This window comes from Ochotona princeps, chromosome 15 (assembly GCF_030435755.1).
Source record: "Ochotona princeps isolate mOchPri1 chromosome 15, mOchPri1.hap1, whole genome shotgun sequence".
In the NCBI taxonomy this organism is placed as follows: Eukaryota; Metazoa; Chordata; class Mammalia; order Lagomorpha; family Ochotonidae; genus Ochotona; species Ochotona princeps.
The window spans coordinates 41,391,658-41,415,580 of NC_080846.1; the positions used below are offsets into that span (position 1 = coordinate 41,391,658).

A 23,923-nucleotide genomic window follows, 5' to 3' on the forward strand; every position below is an offset into this window, starting at 1 on the left:
ATCCCGGCAGCTCCACTTCCCATCCAGCTCCCTGCCTGTAGCCTGGGAAAGCAGTCGAGGACGGTCCAAAGCTTTGGGACCCTGCACCCACATGGGAGACCTGGAAGAAGCTCCTGGATTCTGGCTTCAGATGGGCTCAGCTCCAGCCATTGCGGTCACTTGGGGAGTGAATCATCCCCAGATGGAAGATCTTCCTCTCTGTCTCTCCTCCTCTTTCTATATCTGCCTTTCCAATAAAAAAATAATAATAATTTTAAAAAATTGGGTGAAAACTAGTGGAATTGTGGGTTTATGATTTTAAGATTCTGATAACTTTCTAAATTCACTCATCTTCTATTTATGTTGCCTTTTGTAGAGTAATTCTGAGTGAATTGTGTTATGTCTTAGGAACATAAGTTTTGTTTAAAGAAAGAAGACATGGTACTTATAAAATTCTGATTTACGTTAACAAGGCAAATTACAACAAATTCAACAAAACATATTGGCCAAAATTTGTGAGGGAACAAATGATTGCTTTCGTAATATCCCAGAATCTCAAAGCACCTTGAAATACTACTCTAGCAAGTTTGAATAAAAGATGAAATGAATCAGTGCATCCGCTGAATGGCCTAAAATTTTCCTATGAAGCAATTTTGCATTTTAGTTTCACAGTTTTGATTTCTTGGCTTGGAAAGAACTATTTAAAAACTACATGTCATTTAACACTGTCAGAAATATCACTTGGTGAATAAAGAGTCAAAAATTACAATAAAAATTTTGTTATGCATTGTTTAGGTAATAAGTAAAAAAATGCTGTCCCACCCTGTAGGTCCTCTGTGCTCGTTATGAATTTTAGCAAGGACAACCCTGCAGAAAACATCAGCCATGCGTGCAGTCACTGATTAACATTTCCCTTCCCCAAATGCATTGTATTTTATCCTTTTTCGTAAAAATCCAAGCATTACGCTCAGATCACTAGAGAATACAAAGTACAAATGGTGCTACCTTGCCTTGATTATGAATGAAGTTTCTATTTCCTTTCTTTCATTGTTTTCTCTGCATAAGCATTCTATGATAATAATTGAAACAAAAACACTGAGCTGCTACTATGAGCTAGGGACCTTAGACGTACAAGAAAATGTTTAGGATTGTTTGTGACTTTTTTTTTTTTACAAATAAAGATGTAAAGGCCTCAACAATTTATCAGTGAGCAAGTGTTAGTAGCTCAAATTGTGAGCATAGTTTGAACACAGAGAGTTTTTCTTTCTCTTAAGAAGCATACTCTGTGCTTTAGAGCTATCTGATGTAAGTCTATGGCATATTTAAATATGCCTTTCTGAATGAGCAAAAACTAAGGATATCTTGGAATAGCCCAATCCTTCCAAGAACTTAGTTAAAATAGTTAATTACGATCCCTTAAAATGAATAATTACAAAGTTATACTTTTAGAAATGTAGAATACTTTCTCATCTGAAGACAAGAAAGATAATCTAAAGAAAATGAGAACAAAAAAATGCATCATGAGATTCCCAAGTAAGTGAACGTGATATTTCCTAAAATTAGAGTTTGCTATTTAGTTTTAGGCAATAGTCATGTGCCTTTTATAGGCCTGGGGATTGGGATCCTGGTCTATTGTCCTAATAAAACATGCTTTAAGAAGTACTTGTCATAGAATCAGCATAAAACAGTGTCTTGAAAAAATAAAACTTGGGTAATGTGACTTGCCATCTCTTTCCTCCCTTAAAAACATCAACTGTTCATGTTTTGGTAATGTGTGTAATGAGAGTAATGAGTCCTTTTAATTTGGTTGTCAGAGGCGATGAGAAATTTAACTTGCTACACATTTCTTGGGAGCTTGGCATTGAAGTCATGTTAAAGAAAGGCTACCATTACTCTATCAATTGTGATGGTCTCTGCAGGTTTTTCCAGTTCTTTGTTTTCTCACCTAACACAGTGATGCATGTCAGATGCTTACAAACATTTCTGGAGGGTTTGAAAGCAATCCAGTCTTCCCTGCAGCAAACATGCATGTCAGAAAAGACCAGTCACCAATCCTAACAGCTGAGAGTCACAGAAAGCCACACCATATTTGACCTCCTTATCCTTTCTTCTCAGGGCTTGCCACAGAACTGATTCATGGTATACTCTTCATAGATTTGCTGAATGAATGGACAAATTAGAAAACTATGGATCATATCTTAGGATCATATCTTTGGGAAATACATAAAATATATTCTTGTTATATAGGTAATTTTAAAAGTTTGAAATAGAAAAAAGAAAAGTGGAGTTTCCTATAGATTCTTGAAAACTCTGATATAGTTCATTTTGGGTTTCATATCACATATGTCAACATTGAATTTGATTTTCATGTTTCCCTATTCCTGCGTGTGATTTTACTTCATGTGATTCCATACTCATGTATGTCATTTATTCCAATTACAGAAGTTAGTGGCAATATGCTTTACCTGAAGCAGTGCTACAAAGTATGTTGGATATAAGTATATGCCTACTAAAACCCATGCCTTACCATGTTGCACAATTCCTTCTGTAAGGAAATATACAATGGTAGAATCAATATATGAGGACTGATTTTATCTTTACAAAAAGAAAACATCTCAAAAGAGAGGAGGAATATGAATCTTCTGACACATAAAATGATTCTTTCCCTTTGGCTCATCCACTGAGGCCTCAAAACTTTCTGGAGATTTATTTTCTAAGTACGTTGCTTTTGGAATTTCCAGGCCATTTTTTTTCTCAGAAGATGATAAATCAAACTGTCTCTAGGGTGTTCGGCTAAAGATAAATGTTCCAAGACTATGTTGAATATTTACACTGTACCTTAGTTACAAATATTTCCCTTGAAACTTTCTAAAGAATATAAACAGCTGGATTACAAAATGCCAGAGCTAAAGGCAAAACTAAGACCCAAAGATTAAGGGTGTATTTCTGTACTTGAGAGATAAGTTTTGGCCTGACATTTATCTTGTTTTTCTTCAGGGAACTTTGCATACCTTATAATTTAGTAATGTTCAAACTCTTATCTAGACCAACTCCAGAGTAGAAAGATATCCCTGTTGTTCTTAATATCTGAACTTTCACGAACACAATGTATAGAACAAAATAAATCATCACTCTGAAATCCCAGTACATAAGATATGCTATTTCCAAAGTTTTATATTGTAAACACTGGAGCCTGAACTCCAGAAGACTTTTCTTTTTTAATTCATTTGTCTTAACTGATAAAACTATGAGATGGAAAAGAAAGAGTGAAGATCTCCTAACTTAGCTACTGTCCTTTGCCTCGGGTTCGACTTCCTTTACTCCTCATTAGGTGGCACTGTCCTTCACATTTACAATCACAGAGATTAAAACTAAGAACTGCTAACTCAAAGACAGTCACAAGAACAAAACAAACAAGAAAAGTCATGAGGGACCATACCCAACTTACCCAAATCAGAACACTGGACAACCCGAAGATGACATTGACAGCGGAAGGGGCACACTGGTTCTGGGAGCAACATGTCAAACTCTTCAGGCAGAAATCTGGGTTTTGACTCAGGTGGGACAGGTGCCTCTTCGTAATCTAGCCCAGAAGCCTCATCTTCCAGCATAAAGTCAAATAAGCCTCTCTGTTGAAACGGCCCGGCCCAAGAAACTTGTGCAAGCAGAAGGAAGATGAGAGTTGCTGTCATGATTAATTTCATATATTTTCACAACCAGAGAACCTAAGAAACAAATGAAAGGTTTAGGAAGAGTAGTGTTACCTGATGATGAAGCCCCACCATGAGCACAGGGAACAACATATGATCCAATAGTTCACTTACTACTCAGAAGCTAAACGCTAAAAATGCATTTGAAAGGTGATAAGATTAAATATGTCTCATTTGCACAATTATTTTCTTATGAAGAGAGATTAGAATGCTACATAGGCTGGCTAGTTTTAGATTTAGGGTCTGAATTACGAAGACACTATACAATCACTTCATTTGTGAAACTGTCATGATAGAAAATCATGGGAACCTGTTCATTGCTTACTCAACACAACCAATGCAACAGTCAGGTAAAACTCTATCTACACCCATGAAAGATCTCCAATGCCTGCCTCTGAAATATAGCTGGAAACCAATCTAGCCTCTCTGTCTTTCTGTATTTATCTTGATTCTGGGCTTCTCAACAGATCCTGACCTTCTGCAAGAGTTGCTACTCAGTTCTTTCTTGAGTACTTCCTCTGCTTCTGGCCAGCTTCTACTCTGCTGTGCAAGTCAATTTTTTTACATATTAAATTTTAACTGCTAATTGTATCCGTTGACTTCCAATGGCTTAACAAGAAGGGGCAGGCACATTGCCTGGGTTACATGCGTGGCTACTCATCATTTGGTCCCACAGATATTTCTAAGCATTTATCTTTTCATTTTCTCTCCACCACAAGTCCCCACATCAACCCTGATACTCAAAACTACAAACACCTACCTTGTAACACTGCTGTAGAGACGAGATGAGACAATGGGCTTCCCTCCTCTGCGCCCTGGCTCATTCAGGAGTGGTACTGCCTCCCCTTCTCTGTGCAGAAAAAGCTTGCTGCTTCTACCTCTTTGAAAGGACTTATCACATTAGATTGTAATTTGTTGTGCATATTTGTTCTGTCCTCCCCACTAGAAGATGTAGTCCTTCAGGGCGTGTCTTATTATCCCTTGCTCTGCACTCGGCTTTGCACAATATTTTGCACACAAATGACTCAATTGACCATAAATGTATTATAACAATGCAATCTATTTGATTTCTTGTGAGCATCAAATCTGTATGATTTTCTTAAAAATACATAATCATCCTTTTTAATCTATATCCAATTTCTGACATTAAAATATTATCAAATTGAAAATCTAAACAGTATTATCAAGAGTCCAGTAAAAAATAAGTCCATTGGCTACTTTTTTACAACTGTTTATTTTAAATTCCAATAAATATATACGGAAAATTCTAACTGATTCTTATATGATATGTATGTCTTCTAATTTTATCAATAGGGATATTTTGTTAAAGACAACAAGGAAACTAAAAATGTACAGATTTGACAAATATGCATAATATCCATTAATTCATCAAGCATTTAGAGATAGAAGTACACGTCTTTGCTGCTAAACTGACTAAAGTGAACTACATAAATCTGAACAAAATGCAGTTGATTGTATAGAGAACAAGTAGTCCTTTAGTGAGATGATTTATGTTAAAATAAATTTTAATTAAATATCCATGAATTCCAGTTAAATACCCAAAAGAACTATGTTTTAAGTATTCCCAAAACATATTGCAAATGTTACATTTATTCTTATCATCTCTACCTTAAATCATTAACCTGAAGATTCATAATTAGAATGGAAGAACTGTTTGGCCATTAAGCAGTGATAAAACTAACAGCAAAGAAAAGCAGAGATAAAATTAATCTTCGTATGTCCTAACCTGAATTTTAGAAGCTTATGCAAAGAGGACACAAATATTTTGCAAATTCTTACTCAATTTTTTAAATTCATATTTGTCGCTAAATTACATATAGGCATGTGACTTTTTGATTATAAATTACCATATGAGTCACATGGCCACTTGAAGTTGAACTTCAAGTTTGTTTTTCCAGCAGCCCCTCCTTGGAAATTCCTGGCTTTACCTCTAAGAGGAGCCTCTATTGTTTTGGCAACATGTTTGCTTGGATTAAGTCTGAGGAAGTGGTTTTCTATATGTTTTACATTAGCGTGCAATGTTTACAGTTTACCACAAGTTTGCTGGCCTTTCATATTCAATGTATCACAATTTTAGAAGAAAAATAAAGCAAAGTAATTGCAGATTTAATAATAGTTTAAAAAGCTAGCAAAGTTAGCACAGATGTTGCTTGCTTTGTAATCTTTTCTCCAGAACAGAAAGGGGCTGTCGGTTTCACCAACCCGCCAGAAAAGGAAATGCTGAGCATTAGCTCAGAAGAAAAGTATCATAATTTACATTTGTCTACTCTGGTTCAGATGGTTCAGTTCTCTGCACATTATTCTTTTTGATTGCAGCTGAATGCAGAAGCATAGAGTTTCGATTACTCATTTTTATATGCCTTTGAGTTGCTCTGTGTATGTGCGGATGGAGGCAAGTGCGCATGCGCTGCATTTTAACCCTGAACATCCCGGAGTAGCATCACAGCATGTCCAGAAACTTTGTGTACGTTTTTCCATAAAATTACTTCTAAATAAGTGTCATGATTCTTGAAAACACAGTATCTTAAAACAACTTTGTGGACTGTGGATGCAAATGACTTCTTTAACCCTTCCCTTCTTGCCTTTGATGAATCACAAACATAAACAGCAAACAACAGTTGACAGTGTAGAAATCAAGGATTTTGCTATGGAAATAATTTATTTCTAAATTTTCTCTGAAATTGTTTCAGTTCCTCTCCATATGTTCTCATGTGACACTTATCTAGATGCTAATTGCTAGGATAGTACCACTCCAATAAAACTGCTTGTCACAGTTCATAAATGTTTTAGCAAAAACAATTTTTGACTCCTGAAACTACTTCTTCCTATTAAGTGAACTATATCATTCGTATAAACATTGGTCTAATGCTATTTGTGCCTTCGGTGTGACTTCAAAGAAATAATTTGAGCCGTAAGAGACAAGAGAGGCTATATACGCAGAATGACAGAGCAATGCCCCAGCCCGAGGTGAGATAAAAACTTCAATACAAACAGAAATAACTTAAAAAATAAATAAGACAAGCTCCTATGCATAAGCAAGGGCTGCTATAAGAGGGATTTTGCTCTTTTTCTAGGGAAAATTCAAAGTGAAAGAAGAAGCCACAGGTATTTGTATTGCTGTGAGCCCACTTAAACCAGTGGTCATCATGTTACTCTATTTTAAAGTTAGAAAGAAAACTAACCTGAATCCTCATTGAAAACTGAATGTATCTTCTAATAAAATTTCTTTTCTTGAGAAAATATTGACAGGGGTACAACACTTAAGAAAACGTGGGTCTTAACAACAGAAGTAATTTCAGCATTTATTTTTTTCCTTCCTGGTGACAGTTTCTATTCATTTCTGGGAATGTAGAAATATATTTTAGTTCTCTGCAGCTACTTACCAACATTGCTGAGGTTTTACAAGTCCTTAAAGTGTACAACATTACAGTAGGGGGATAAATCCTGAGCTGTATAATCCAATTACAAATAGTCTGCAGGTTTAGAGCATACTCAGTACACACGTCCTAAAGAGCTAAACATTTCATTAGCACAAATACAAAAACATCAAAGTTTACAGTTATGGTGTTAGGTGACAGTTCTTTAATAAGCATCGTTGCAAGAACAGAAGATAAAGAACTCAAACAATGCATTCAACCATTTTAGCAAAGATTTAACTTCCGTTTTCAAGCAGTAGGTGTCTAAAATTTTGCAAAAAGATTATTAAAAGTTTAACACTCTTTTCTCTATTTTCTTCTTCTCACCAAATATTTCCTGTTGCTCTCCATTTGACCCAATTTTTATCAGTCTGTAGCAGGGTTCAGGACAATTATTGAAAACCATACCTTTTAATCCGGGGATTTGCCACTGGAGCGCTCAAAACTGAGATGTAATTACACTAAGTATTCAGCCCAAGCAAAAGAGTTTGCAGATGTGGGAAGAAGGAGGGGGTAGGTGCTGCTCTTTGACTGTCACTAGGTTGAGAAGCCCCTGCTTCTACTCCATTGCACAGCTCAAAAGTGAGGTTTCCCTCAATGAACGCAATCCTGCTGACACCCACATTAGATCATATGGTAATGATATATCGCTTGTGTTGTAGCCAGAAACTTTATCGGCTTTTTTTTTCTCCCCATTTGCCGTACTCCTTTTACATCTGCTTAGGATTCAAGACTACTCACGTTGTAAAGCAGAACAACTTGATTCAAAATTTGTCTTCTGAATCTTTCCCTAAGACTGTTACCTAAAGGATTTGCTTCCCCTCCCCCACTCCTATTTCACTAGCTATCCTTCCTAGCCTTGTTTATAAGAAACATCTATTATGCTTCCAAAATGACAGGGATTTTTTTTTTTTGCTTGTTTGCTTTTATGTTGTGCAAGTCCAGAAAATAGAGTAAAATTAATCTTGTCGTTTTCCTTTTTAAAAAATGTGGTCTGCAAACATAAATGACTAGCCTTATGGAAAAACTCTTTTTTTATTTTCACTTGCCTTGAAATATATTTTTGCAAGTTAAATATTAAGCTATGGGGCTTTTCTATACAGTCTTGGACATTTTCTGAAGTCCTGGAGAAATGGTATAGTATTACAGGAAAAGTATGTTAGCTACTACTTTTATTTCTCATAGTTTTAAAGCTTTCTTGTGTACTTGTGTGTGTTAAACAAAGCCTACTTTGGAAATTGATCACAATATCATTTACTCTGTATATGAAAAATGTCTGATTTTCTCAAGCCACATTTTATGTAATCCAGAATTTTGAAAAGGTAATATATTCTATGACTCTTTCCAAATATTAGTAAATAAGAAAAAAAAAAAGAAAGTGTACTTAGCCACTTGAAATATTTTGTGAGGTTTTATAATTCCCCTGCTGGTTGCTGTTAGTCACCTCTGGGTAGGTCTCTATGTCTTGACTTGTATCTTTATGTCCTGGCCCCAGGCTATTACCAGGTGGAAAGTTAAAATCAACATCTGTGAAACAGGAGAGGACCCCAATCCATCCTCTACCCTTCTCCTCCAGTTAGCTACATTTGCACTTCTACTGTAAATATTCTTTTGCCTTGACGTGATTGGAAGGAATTTAATTTTAAAATCTAAAAGAGGAGACGTTTGTGAATGTTGGAGTTTGAGTTGTTTCCCAGCCCCAGCAGCCCCTTCTCATAGTTTACCTCACTCAGTTATTTGGTTACCAAATGCCCTGATGTTTTGTAAAGAACAGGCAAGTTTTCTCTGCATGTTGTTGTAAAGTCCATTAGCTTCTTACTTGGAATGAATGAATTTCTCCTCTCAACTATCCTTGCATGGTAATTATATCTCTGTTTTCATGATAATTAACTGCTTTTTCTTATTATTATTTTTCTATTTAATTCTATGTCTCATTCTTAACATTTGTAGGGTCCTTGCAGTGAGTATAGTCAGGATATTCTTGTGTGAGAAATTCTCAAAAATATTTACTTACTAAATGCTTCACAGTTGCCTGTGGGCCATGCCATTATACTGACTTGACCACATTCTGGTTTGCCACTTATCAAACTTAATCCTACTTAAGTCTATATGATGAATAATGGCAATCATTATTACCTCATCAAAATAGAGAAAACATAACAGAAATATAAAATAACAGGAAGAAAAGAACAGCAAAAGAAGAAAAAGTTGATTTTCAAATTAGATAATTTTATCTGCAAAAGCAAAAGGATTTTGGTTAACATTCACATATTGCTTTTTCCCTCTTACAGTAAGCTACATGAACAAGGATAACTTCCTTATTGCTTCTGAAACTCAGTTTCCATATCTTTAAAATGGGTAGAAATGATTTCTTAATTCATACTATTAAGGAGATGGTGAAATGAGACATCGCCTAGTTGTATTAAAAGCTGTCCATAAAAGGTTTTTTTTTTCCTGATGTATACACAAAAATCCTTTGAATTAGGCAAAGGCAATATTTCTTACTATTTTGCTTTTACAAGTGAGGAAATTGAAATTGAAAGACTTGCTCAAGTTCACAGAGTTCAAAATAAGCAAAGAAAAGATTCTCACCCAGGTCCTCTAACACCTACTCTACTGTTCATTGTTGTGCTCCACCTTAAAAAATAGTAAACTCTGAATGAATGACACATTATAAACCACTCTTATAGACTGTTTGAAAAACTGTTATCCAGTTATACTGCCTTTCAAAATGCATTTAGGTTTTATGCAGGAGCAAATATCTCCTTTTTAAAAAATTTAGTAAAAATGCCCTTTCTGGATGCCCAACCATAGCTATGCTAAATATGAATTTTTAATAATGTGCTAAGTTAAACATAATTTGTCATACTCATTTTCAGATTGAGACACTAAGTTCCAGTGGTGCCATATACAGTTAAGTCACAAAGAAGTCACAACTTTACCACTAGGATCCAGGTCTCTCATGTTCCTTTTTGTTGTTGTTCTTTATTTTTAAGATTTATTTTATTTTTATTGGAAAGGCAGATTTACAGAAAGAGACAGAGAGAGAGATCCATCTGTTGGTTCACTCCCCAGATAGCTGCAATAGCCAGAGCTGAGCCAGTCTAAAGCCAGGAGCTTCCTCCTGGTCTTCCACGTGAGTGCAGGGTCCAAATCCTTTGGTCCATCCTCTGCTTTTTTCCCAGGCCACAATCAAGGAGCTGGAATTGAAGTGGAGAAGCTAAGACACAAAGTAGTGCTGAAATGGGATCCCAGCACTTGCAAGGCGAGGATTTAGCCACTGAGCCATTGTGCCATTCCCCATGTCTCTTATGTTTTAATATGAAACAGAAGAATTTTGAGTCTACAGCTTGCACTTGAGTAGAGATTGCCTCAGCCCGTCCTGATTTGCAATATTTGGCATAAGGTTGTGTACAACTGAGACTGCTATATAGATATATGGAATATTCCAAATTAGAGTACCTGCTGCATCTGATATTAAAATGACTTGAACTCTGTGGTAACACGTTAGCAACAGAATAACTGTATTTCATGTTTTGAAGTCTATTAAAGACTGGTCAGTCTTTCTTATCAACCTCATCTATGAATGAGTTACACTATGCCTCCATGCTGTGGTGTGAAGAAGTCCAAAGGCCTAAAAAGGGCTTGTGTGTGTGTGTGTGTGTGTGTGTGTGTGTGTGTGCAGTATTAGGGCTGGGAGAAAGGCTGAGATGTGCAGCTGGGAAGGGCTCTTCTTGATGCCCTTTTGTAAGATGTCACGAAGAAAGTGATTATCTTCACAAATGTGATGGGACTAGTTTATTCTAGACTAACTCTTCACAATTAAGTTAGGCACTGCATTCTATTTTTTGTTCCCCTATATAGATTTCTGTGTCAGCCAAGTTAATACACTAGAATGGAACTCAGTGTAGGACGATTTGAAGTGAATTTTTGTGTGGACAACTCTAACCTTGACTTTCTTCCCACACTTCCACTTCCCCAGTTCTTCACTTTGTGTATATTGCCCTTGGACCTTGTACTAGTAATTCAACTTCTCTCTGATTCAGGATTTCAATCTAGAGCCTGTTCAGAAACATAGGGCTGCATTTTCGCAGGAGGTGGGTGTGGGGTATGTGATATGGTTTAAGAAGGTAATAGAGAAAGCATTTAAAGCTGTGCCTGACACTTCTCCAGCAACACATATGTTTTGTTGCCACTACCACTGTTGCTCATAGAGTTGTTACTACAAACCTGCCAGTGGACACTCCAGTACAAAAACCAGACCACATTCTTTTTATAGCTCAGTGCATTTTCTGCCTAACAACCAAGATATCACCTAAACCATGGTGCATACAGAAAAATAAGGATTCAGGACAGTCATAAGCTTGAACTTATGGCTCTGTTTGGCATCATTAAATAACCCCCTGGGTTTTTATTTTTTTTAGGCATACTATTGTGATTAGGTTTCCACACTTGCTGAAAAACACCCATAGACTTTGCAAGTGTTCAAATTATGGTTTAAAAATCTCTAGCTTAAACTATGAAGTGGAAATGGACATCAAGGACAGGATAGGTAATACATGTAAGTAGGGGAAAAATAAAAACATGGAAATGTGTTCTTCATCTTCAATTCAGGAAGGTATTCAAATACTTTATTGCTGACTTCTTGAATGCTTAGGAGCAAGCAAAGAATATTTTATTATTTTCATAATAATGATCAATTAGTATATAGTTGGATAATAAAGCCAACTGAAGATCCAGCAGTCTGTGCAAGCAGCAACACTCTGCTAAATTAAAGAAAATTTCCTGTAATTTGTCAACCAATCAAGCCAAATACATTGACCAAGGAACCAGTAGAGGAGAAAGTATTACTTTCAGGTCCTAAGGAAGACACTAGGAAGCTTAAAGTGCACTGTGAAAAGCATGACCTCAGAAGACTGCCACAGCGTGAGGAGATACAGCATAAAGTATAATTGAATACTCTAGCATCTATCATACCAGAAAACGTACAACACAGAATTCCTTGCTAAATTAAACTATGATGCAATTAAAAATAATTGTAATAGCAAGTCAGGAGAGGGGTAACAAAGAGCCCACTTTACAGAAGAGAGATTAGTTAAGTGTTTTGGAGAACAAGTTACAATTTGAACTGAATCTTCAGGGACAAAAAGAATGTGGGTGGAGTGTAGGGATAGAAACAGCTTTATAGGCTCAAAATGTACTAAGAAAATCTCAGTGAGGAGAAAAGAGACAATAAATATGTCAGTGTAAATTAAGATGAGTCTTTCTTTCAAAAATCCATGAATCTCTTTATTATTCTTGGTTGTTCAATTGCTATAGTGTCTGACATACTGGAGTCAAACAACAGTGAAAGTTTTATGTTTTAGGAAGTTACTAGAACATGAGGAAATAAAAGAGGGTAAAGTCTAATTGTGAGAGTGCTTGAAATCTTTTCCTGGGGAACTTATCCACTTATTTCTTAGTTCAACCAGTACTCAGTGAATGACTAAAATGTTCCAGTTACTGTGTTAGAAATTAAATGTTGGCATTAGTATTTGAATGAAGACTAGCATGATAAAAGTTTTGCTTGCATCTTAATTCTCAAGAATATTCTTTAAATGAAAGAGAGCAACTAATTAAAATGATTATGGTAACTAAAATTCTAGATGTGTGTTAGTATCATCAAGAAATTGACTATTCTTTGTGAGTTTAACTTGTAGACTTCAAAAATCAAGTATGTGCATGGTAGGGACTCCAATGTGCGGAATAATGGATTAAAATATGCAATCAAAGTTAAAGAATGAAATGGACAAGAAATAACTGATACAGTCTTCCTCTGATTAGATGAATTTCCACATGGGAAAGGACCTAGTCTTGAAGAAAGTCTTCTCACACTGAGTGATGGCAGAAATGCTGGCTTTTTAACAGATGAGTCAGATTTGGAGCTGTGTATGTTGAAAGTGATTGGAAGCAACATAAGGGAGAGATAAAAGCCAGACACTACCTGGAAGATCATCTCCTTGCCTCTGATTCTGTTTGCATCTTAGTTGACTCGTGCTGATGGAAACAAGGCATGCTACCATAAAGCTGACGAAGTAGACTGCTTTGGCAGTGCTATGCTTCTTTCTCAAACAAAGAAAAACATTGTGTGAAGACAGAAGTTAAAGCCAGATGCGAGGCAGCAAAATAATAATGTACACAACCTCAATTCTAGAAATAAGCACATTCATATTTGTAATTTCCTTCAACAAGAGCTCTTCTGTTCACTAGCACTTCAGGGAAATTGCAAATTGTTGCGCATACAGACCCTGGGGGCCATATTGCTGATGTTTGCTTCTCAGCTCTGCTACTTTTAAGGTCTATGTGACTGTAGGCAGATTCTCTATTAATGAGAGTATTCACTTCACACTTGGGTAAGATGAGTTTAATCATGGAAAAGGTTTGGAATAGAACTTGTCATTTACAACAAACTCTGCAAGGTTGTGTCAAATTATGAAAATCTCAGAATGGATCAAGATTTTGCAAGATTCCTTCTAAATGCCTTTATTCATATACTCTAGTCTGAAAGTTACGTTGTGTTTAGTTTGGAGCATTCAAATGCAGCTCCTGACTGTGCCATGTGTATTTACTGTGTGGCGCCTCTTTGGTCTGCAAATACACTCCTTTCAATTTGCTCTGTATCCTAGGAAAAGTAAATGCTCCATTGCTGAATGTACCCCTCCAGAATTTAAGTACACAAGTGACTGAAATGTTTTATTCTAATGTCTATGCTAAGAAATAACAACGTTGTTAGGAACGTCTGAGATTGTTGCAACCCAGTGAAAGCTACTGAATTTGATTCAGTTTGTTTCCTCAATGATAAGAGTTCAACTTTTGTAACTTGCCTTGTTGAGATTATTTATTTTGTAATTGATAAGATGAATTTTTGTTACAGATTCATATATATGTGTATTAATGTGACAACAAAGTGAAGCACATTTTCCAATCGAATCATCCCAGTGTTTTTCACTTTTGGAAAAAATCCCAGTCTTGAATAAATCCACCACAAATACCTGAAGATATATTAACACTGGGGAAAATTGATGTGCCCATTCTTTACAGAATGATGTCTGAGCTTATCATTTATAAAAGCATTAAATTGCCAACATGTGAGCTTACTTCATAATTATGAGACCCTGGGGGAAAAAGAAACCTGGGACATGATCACATTTAATGTTTCAGGCTTAAATCTCTTTGGAGCTTTATTCATCAAAAGGTTGGCTTCTCATGAAACATCTTCATTTCTGGAGGCCAGTTTCAATAAGTTTCCTAGCATTACTCATGCTCTATGACAATACAAAATTCCAGCTAGAAACAGCGCTTAATTCTTCCCACCGACCCAAAGCTATAGAAGCCTGTGCTATCAAAACACTGTCTAAATAGGTGATTTATTAGCTCTCTACATGATAAGACCATTGTGTGCCTGAGAGTAAAGCCATGCATTGAAACCTGCTGAGAGATTACAGAAGCTATTGTGAATTTTTCTTTGTTCCTAAATGGTATGTGCTTAATGTCTTTACAGATGCCAACTGGCAGTTAAAACGTGGTAGCACAACCAATTCAAATTTGGTACTACAGAGAATTTTCTATTTTTTTCTGTGTATATTACTATGGAAAAGTATATACCACATAAATTTCACCATTTAAATGGTAGCATTAGTGACATTAAGCACATTATGTAGATCCATAATGTTTGCACCCATCAACACTCTATTTCCACAGTTTTCATCTTCCCCAACAGAAACTTTGCAATTAAACAACTCCACATTCTCTGCTTTTCCCAGCTCAGTTTCTGTCCTACATTTTTTCTCCATAAATTTGTCCCTTTTTTATTCCTCATGGAAGTGGAATTGCACAATCTTTTGAAAGATTTATTTATTTTTATTGGAAAGTCAGATACATGGAAGAGAAGAGAGACAGAGAGGAAGCTCTTCAGTCTGCTGATTCATCCCCCAAGTGGCCTCAACACCCAGAGCTGAGCCAATCTGAAGCCAGGAGCTAGGAGCTTCTTCTGGGTCTCCCACGCAGGTGCAGAGTCCCAAGGTTTTGGGCCATCCTCAACTGCTTTCCCAAGCCACAAGCAGAGAACTGAAAAGGAAGCAGGCCACCGGGACACCAACCAGTACCCATGTGGGACCCTGGCACGAGCAAGTAAGGACTTTAGCCACTGACCTAATATGCTAGGCCTGGAATAACAAAAGTTTTTAATTTCAGGGGGAAAAAGGTGATGTTTCTGTAACTATGTACTTATCTATGCGTGTGTGTATTTGTAAGTACATAAGTATGTGTGTGTTTGGGTCAATTTTTTTCTCAAATCTATGTGGGGAAATAACAGATGGAAACAAAACCAGCAGAGGTAGTGACAGATGCAGGAGTAATGTTTCCAGGGGAAGGGCTCTAGGAATAGGATCCCGGCCTCAGTCAATAAACTCTGACAGATGGATCTGTGAAATTACTGTGATTATGTAGGATGTATAAGTTGGAAATGTATTCTATTCTTTGTAAAAATCAAAAATAGAAGAATGACAATAAGTTGTTACATTTTCTGTAGCCACCAGTTTATAAATGAATCGATGTCACCAAATATATTTTGATAAAATATCCATGAAAGATACAATTTGAAGACCTGCTAACACATTTGAAACTATGGAAGTGATTCCCTAATCATGGATGTCTATGTCAAATCTACTCGGTACCAATAATAGAACTTCAGTAATGCATGTGTCTCATCATAGCATCTCCGTAACACAGAAGATTCTCCTTTCTAACCATGAAAAAGTGAAACTGACTTGGCAAAATGATATAAAAGCTTTAACTGTGATATTGCTAGAAGTATTTTGCATATAAAATGGCTGTTTTTTTTTTTTGCAATTTGCCATTTTTTTTTTTTGAAAATTCTCCAGGTTTCCTGAACGAATGAATAACATCCAGAAAGTGTTTTCTAAAGCTCTTAAAAATTTTGAGTACTATGAAATTCGAAACAAACCACTAATACCTTTAATTCTAAGCAACAGAAATATTTTAAACATGGTATAATTATTTTTGGGAAAAATAAATTTGAAGCAAACAAAAGGTGTCTGGGTTGTGTCCTCCAAACTCTAGAATATTCTGTCTTCAGAGGTGAAGATCTGTTTCATTGTGTAAGATCAAGCTCCAGTTCAACCCAACCTAAACGTCTGTTGAAAGCGATGATTCCGAAGACTGTTCTTCCAGATGTCTCTGCCTTTTTCCATAGTGAGACTTCATCTTAATCTGCTCTTCTCACAGTCCATAATTAACTTCTACACACCCAAAATATTGAATTGCAATACCACGTATGACCACTTATCTTATTTCCTCTCTACTTCTATTTCCACTGCCCAAACCTTTTCCCAAAGATCATAATCTTTCCCATAATTCAGTGATCATCAAACATCACTTGATTACCAACTTCATAACTTTTTATATCTTCTGCTATTTCCTCAATGATTGCTCAATAATAATAAAGTCTGAAGTCATAATACTGTATGGTTGCTATATTTTCTGTTATACATTAAAATAAGTATGTAATTATTATTTTTAAAACTTTTTATACTTGTCTTACCTAAAATCACATTTGGAAGATATTCAATGATTCATAATACAATGCTAGTAGAACCAAATTGCAAGAGTTTCTATTTAACAAAATGTTGCTGACAATTACCCCATAATTGATTGCAGAAATAAAGTTACCTGGAGGGTTTTTAAGTCCTCTTTAGCTTATTGGAATTATATAAGAAATGTATCTTTAGTTCTGTAAGCATGTGTGGTCATTAACAGCTCTGGCACGGAGGATCCCAAGAGCAACAACCTAAATCTCAGTATAAGTGATATGCCTATCTCTGCGGATGCCAGGCTGATAACCCACAATGCTTTTATTCAGTAGTTACCTGAAGCCAGAATCACCAGACCTTGAGTATGAACTCTCTGATACCCTAAAAATTCCACATGATCAGACCTTCCCAAATAGATAACCTCATTGATACCTTGATTCGTTCCTAGATTGCCCACTTTACATTTTTCTTTGCACTTTGGAATTATGTTTACAATTACAGATGTTAGATCACAATTACTAGAACACAAATCCTGAGATAAACTTCCTTGCAGGAGATTGATTGGTCAAAACACTCTATAACAACAATTGTAAGGCAGAGTGGAGAGCAGGATGAGACAGAAGGTGCAACTAAACTAGACCACAGTCCTAAGAATAGCCCCTGCCAATTCCTTGGGATAGTAACTCAAATTTGGCAAGGCAGTTGAACTTCTGGGCTCCATCCAACTAACATGATGTGTGAGCTGTGAGCACCTCTGCCAGAAAAGGGGCTTAGCCTCAGGCGAAGCGGCTCCTTCATCCAAAGGATCAAATGCTGAACTGTCAGCTCTCCAAATTTGTGATGTTGAGAGATTTAAGTGTCTGAGGAAGCAACCTAAGCGATGATCCACATCCTCCACCTCTGGGGCTTCCTATGTTATCACAAAGGAATGATCAAATTTAGCTTTCATATAAATAAAGTTCACAGCATTTTCCATTATTTCGAAAATGTCTTTGTGATTGTTTTTCTCACTAGATGTAACTTGTTCGGAAAACAGGGCAAAACATTTTCAGCTGCGTATTCCTGACATCTGGCACAAGAAGTGTATCGTCATTCAACAATCGCTGGTGAAACAACTGAAAACAGAAAGGCAGAAACTTGACACCTGTCCACAAACTCACACACACAGTTATGTTGAAGTAACAGTATGTGATTTCAAAAACAGATTTACACAAGATCACATGCATATTCTGAATAGGATACAAAAGCAAAATGCTCTTACATAGCAGTTGAAAAATAAGTGGTGATAAAAAATTTTAGACAATCCAGGGGATTTCAGATCTGATACTTCTTTAGAGTTGAGGAAGAAGTAGGTGATTCTCTTCCAAAATTCCTTTTCAACCACAGCCATACAGATGTGCTTTTCATTCATCAACGCAGAAAGAAATCATAGAAACTAATAACTGTCAACACTCATTTCATACTTTCATTAAAACTATACCAGTTTATTACAAGCAGCTCTAAAATGAGGAAACTATAACACATAAAATTAGATATATCATATTCGTTTAAAAATGTTTACTGATGTGAACATTAAAAAATTGTCCAAATTCCAAAAGTTGAGTTGAGTGTCTTGGTTTTAAATCTGTATTTCCCCCCCAATATCTTCATTTAATGCCTTAAATTTCCCTCTTAACATTGATATCAGTGCCTCCCACAAATGACAAGTTTTGCTTTCATTATTCTGTATTGCAATATTTTTGAAAGTTTTTCAGGCTGCATTCCTTGACTTTGATGCTATTTAATAATCTGCACCTACATCCAAATATTTGGAGATTTGCCAACAAACTTTCTGATTCATTTCTTTTGTAATTGCATTACATTTTTTTTTTGTTCTCTACTCTTTTAAATTTGGTAAAATGTGGGCCAGTTTCAGTAGCCTGGTGGCTAAAGTCCTTGCCATGCATGTGCCAGATCGGCTCAGCTCCTGACCATTGTGGTCACTTGGGGAGTGAGTCAGCAGACAGAAGATCTTTGTCTCTGTCTCTCCTTCACTCTGTAGATCTGACTTTCCAATAAAAATAAATAAATAACTCTTGTAAAAACGAATTTTTATATGCCAAACATGGTTAATCTCATTAAAAGTCCCATATCAGTTTGAAAAGAAGGTGAGTATAATTTTTTGTTGTCAGTTGAAATATTCCAAAGATGTCAGTTAGGTCAAATTGCTTGACTGTAAGATTGAGGTTAAAGACATTCCAATTTCATCCCTGATGATTTATCCATTACTGAAAGAAGAGACATTTCTAAAACCTATGGTATCTCTTCTGTAATATTTTGAGCAACCCGCATACTGTTTTCACAGTGACTGCTCCATTTTATAGTCATATCTAGTAAGACTGAACATGGGCACAAGTATTTCTATATTCTTGCCAACACTCCTTATCTTTTGTGATCTTTGATAAAAACCATCCTGACAGGTGTCAGGTGACATCTCGTGGTGTTTTTATTTTTATTACCTAGATGATTCATGACAATGACCATTCTTATAACATCTTTATAGTAATGGCTAAGGCAATATTGAAGCACTATTGTCATCCTTTTGTAGGGATATTTGTTTTTGTACCACTGTATAAAAGGAGCTCCTAATATATTATTTGCTTGCACTTTTTTTCATTTTTTAGGTTGTGTTTTCTCTCTATTAATAATTTACTTTGATGTTGAAAAGTTTTAATTTTATATGCTGGCACTTCTTTGTATTTGGTTGAGTTGTGTTTTTAACATCACGTCCAGGAAGTCACCATCAGAAACGACGCCTAGAATCCTTTTTCTCTTCTATGAGTTTCAAGACTTACATTTCACTTTCATTTGTTTCTCAAAATTTAAAGTTCTATTTGGTAATTTAGTAAGTACCCCCAAAATATTTGCTAAGCAAGTGGATGAGTGAGTGAAAGACTGAACGTGTGAATTGTTGCCTAATTTATTGGATGGAGTTGCAAAAGACCAGGACTAATCTTTGCTCAGCATGCCTGCTCCAGCTGTACGTTCTCTGGAGTTTCACAGATTTCCGTTTTGTAGTCTCTCAGATTTTTAATGTTGTGTGTTGTTGTTGAATTACCCTAGTAGAAATGGCAGAAAGGGCATCATCATCCAATATTTCAGTAGAAAATTTGAATGAACATGAATAAAATTCTGTAAAATCTGTCAAAACTGACAGAATCTGTACATGTGTCCTGAACATACTTCTTGCATTGATGAAAAAAATCCTGTATCTTTTCCCTTATTCAATTATCCTTAATATTAATACATGCACGTATAATTTAATAAGAAAATATTTGTGTAAAAGATATATCATATTGAAAGGACATAACATGGCATAATACATGCATGTATAAAGCTTTACTGAACCAATACTTTTAAATAAGAATTTCTATATTTCATCTATCAATTTGCTATCTGACACAGAGACAACTCAAAAAGTATTTTCTAATTGATCTAATGAATAAATGAATTTAATTCACACAGGTTGTTGATGAATATGTGCTTATTATGTAGTTCACTAATCAACTATTTAAAACAGGTCTAGCAAACTTTCATTGCAGGGTCAGGCATAATTTTGCTTACTTTGTGGGCCATATATTCCTCTTGCAAAGATTTAGCTCTGTGATTTTCACACAAAGTTATAGGTGAATGAATATGCTTGGTAAAAATAAAACTTTATTTAGTAAAAGCTAGATTTGACACACATATCCTCGGATAATGAACCCTGCAACAGAGTCTAGATATTTGTATTTCATTGTATCATTTTTGATTCTTCTCTATATTGATTATTCCCACTAAAATGTTCAGTAGACACTTCAACTACCATATGCCCAATACTGAGCTCATCACTATTAAACAACTTTGGTGTTTCATGATGTATTTTTCCCTCTCATAAAATGAAAAAATTCGGGTCCGGCGCCGTGGCCTAGCGGCTAAAGTCCTCGCCTTGAAAGTCCCGGAATCCCATATGGGCGCCGGTTCTAATCCCAACAGCTCCACTTCCCATCCAGCTCCCTGCTTGTGGCCTGGGAAAGCAGTCGAGGACGACCCAATGCTTTGGGACCCTGCACCCGCGTGGGAGACCCGGAAGAGGTTCCTGGTTCCTGGCTTCGGATCGGCGCGCACCGGCCCGTTGCGGCTCACCTGGGGAGTGAATCATCGGACGGAGGATCTTCCTCTCTGTCTCTGCTGTTCTCTGTATGTCTGGCTGTAATAAAATAAATAAATCTTTAAAAAAAATGAAAAAATTCATCAACGAATTCACTCTTTCACGATACGAATATGTTAGGCAATCTTGTTTTACCCTCTCACACCTCCTGTATTTTTTTTTAAAGATTTATTTATTTTTATTACAAAGTCAGATATACAGAGAGGAGAGACAGAGAGGAAGATCTCCGTCCAATGATTCACTCCCAAAGTGACCGCAACGGCCAGTGCTGCGCCGATCCGAAGCCGGGAACCTCTTCTGGGTCTCCCACGACGGTGCAGGGTCCCAAATCTTTGGGTCGTCCTCGACTGCTTTCCCAGGCCACAGGCAGGGAGCTGGATGGGAAGTGGAGCTGCCGGGATTAGAACCGGCGCCCATATGGGATCCCGGGGTGTTCAAGGCGAGGATTTTAGCCGCTAGGCCACGGCGCCGGGCCCTCCTCCTGTATTTTTATGTACTCAATAGTCAAAGATGGTTCATGTGACATTTACCCCTAGTTTAGTCTTTATATTCATTAATGCTCCCTTATTTTGAAATTTTCTTTCACTATATCTCAAATAAACTATTGATAGTCTACCTCCAATATATTATCATTCTTTATCATCCATAAAGCTCTCTAAATGAAATATGTAACTTAAGAATCTTATTACACTATTTGTTGCCTAAAATAAGTTTTCTAGGACATATTTATGTATTTGGAAGAGTTACAGAGAGGAAGAGACATGCAGGGAAAGACATATAGACATCTTCCATTGAATGAAAGATTGTGTGTTTCTTATTATACCATATTCTTACTATACCATGTTCCAATGATAAGTCTTTATTATGATATATGAGGACATACTGTTAATCCAAATGTATAACTATTACCTTTTACAGTTTTACACATTTTCATCGACATATAGAGTACATGATGGATTGAGATACAGATATTATAATATGGTTTTAGAACAATTGAAGTAGTTAATTCAGGATTTCCAAACTTCCCACTAGTCGATTGTATTTCTTCCCCCATTGCTTTTGTAAGTAATTATTGACTAAATAAGGTTGTTACCTGAAGGAAATTTATTTTTTTTCCTAATTTTTTCTCCTAATGTTTTCATGGAATGTAAAGCCATAAATCAAAAAGAGACATAATTTATGTATTTGGAGCGATGTATTACTTCATGTTTTTACTTGCATTAAATTATATCCTGAAGAAAACTGTAAATATTACTTAAGATGCTTCTTTTTGGTTGACATATAAACACAGGATTCATTGATTTATAGTGTAATGAAGATTAGAGCTCAGAAGTTATTTTTCACTCTAAAGAAAGAGAACATTAGCTTGCACAAAGTAATTTGTTGTATGAAAATTTCCGTCTACGAACAAAAGGAATTGCAACAGCCATAAAACAGCTCTGCTAGACAATTAAGTTTATTATTTTAGAAATGAATTTCTTAAAGGCTCAATTATTCTCACATTCATACATCTTACGTAGAATTTGCTGGTAGCTATGTATTCTATGTGACACTGTTAATGTCATCAATGAAAGTAATGAGCTTTTATGACTCACTGTTTTAATCTGATTGCATTTCAGGTTCTTACTCTATCTCCATCATCACTAATACATATTCAATAGCTTTACATGCCTAATTAGCAAGCACTAATTGTTTTTAACAGCACATTCCATGTCGGCATAAGAAATAGAGCCTTCTGCATTACTTGAATCTGTATCTGAATCACAGCTTCACAACTTGAAAGATCAAAGATCAATAGCAAGCTTTCCTCACTGAGATCTGGTTTGCAAAGTTATGTTTAAAAGAAGGAAAATAATTAGCCCTACCTTGGAGTATTAGTTTAGTGCTTTCACTTCCAGATACTACATACAATATGCTGTCACTGCACCTAAAATATCCCAATTCATCAACAGAGTCCCAAACATGTCAAATCAATGTTACAATACATTGCATGTAGCCTTTACAATGACCAACAGCAGAAGACTGCATCACATTCTGATTTTAAAAAACCACACATTGGAATGTAATGTCTAGAAATGCATTAACTTTTGACCATTTTTGTTTGAACTCTCAGACTCAAAAATAACCCAAATAGCTAACCCTTTCTGTGCATATGAAGACAAAGTGAATCAAAGAATATGTTAACTTCTAGAATAGGAAAGAGACTGCTGGGACCTCCTTGTTGTGTTACGTTACTTGCAGAGACTGACCACCTGAAAGAGACACATTTTACTTAAGGAGGTTACCAATTGGTCACCTCCAATGGCTGGTTCCCATTTTAGAATGCCGAATGTGAACATCCAGATTTTACATGACATGAGCTCTATGCTTCTGACTTGGGCCAGACTCGGCCCTAGCTGATTCTGGCAACAGTAAGCCTTTGCGGTGTGAACCAATGGATGGGAGACCTCTTGAGAAACAGCTGTGTTTTTAAAATATATATATCTTCTATGTACTAATACCACCTTTATTTGCACTGCAATATGTTTTTCCTAGATGATCATATAAAATTCTCAAGCAAATTGGTGAATGAAAACACTGCTGATAATGTGCATTCACCTCATAGAATTTATAGAAGAGCATGTTCCAGCTGTTATTTGATGTTACTACTCTGAGAAACCTGGATGAGAATCTTCCATCACCACCTTAGAGCTTCATCTCATGACGGAGTGCTGATAGTGTCAGGAAGGGCTGAAGCTGCTAATTCTATCTAAATTCTAGCTTCTAGAATCTTCCTGTAGTTGCTGCAGGAAGACAAAACAAAACAAACACAAAACAGAAAACGAATCAAGGATGGGAATTTGGACACAAAAAAAGGATCCAAAATTCTGGGTGTTAGTATAGCATGACATCTGCCCCAAACTGGTAGTGATTCAGCAAAGAAACAAAACTCCACAAAAGAGCTCCATCCTATAAATTACTGTGAAATGAGCTGAGTGATTATTTTTAATTTCCCAATGCTGTCCTGCCTGCAGTCCA

The 23,923-nt window shown here is 36.1% G+C and overlaps 1 protein-coding gene across 2 annotated transcripts in view; it reads right to left on the reverse strand.

The window, feature by feature from the left end:
• DCN (decorin) overlaps nucleotides 1–7,694 on the reverse strand; it is a 34,965-nt gene extending 27,271 nt beyond the window's left edge. Inside the window, exons 1-2 of one of the 2 annotated variants that reach the window (XM_012926330.2) lie at nucleotides 7,535–7,694; nucleotides 3,428–3,704 (exon numbers count right to left, since the gene is read on the reverse strand). In XM_012926330.2, the coding sequence (XP_012781784.2) occupies nucleotides 3,428–3,683 (256 nt within the window). In that variant the 5' untranslated portion in view covers nucleotides 3,684–3,704; nucleotides 7,535–7,694. Of the gene's footprint in view, nucleotides 1–3,427; nucleotides 3,705–4,449; nucleotides 4,616–7,534 lie in introns of those variants that run through there. The other variant, XM_012926329.2, reaches the window with a different exon arrangement.
• Between the last annotated feature and the right edge of the window lie 16,229 nt (nucleotides 7,695–23,923).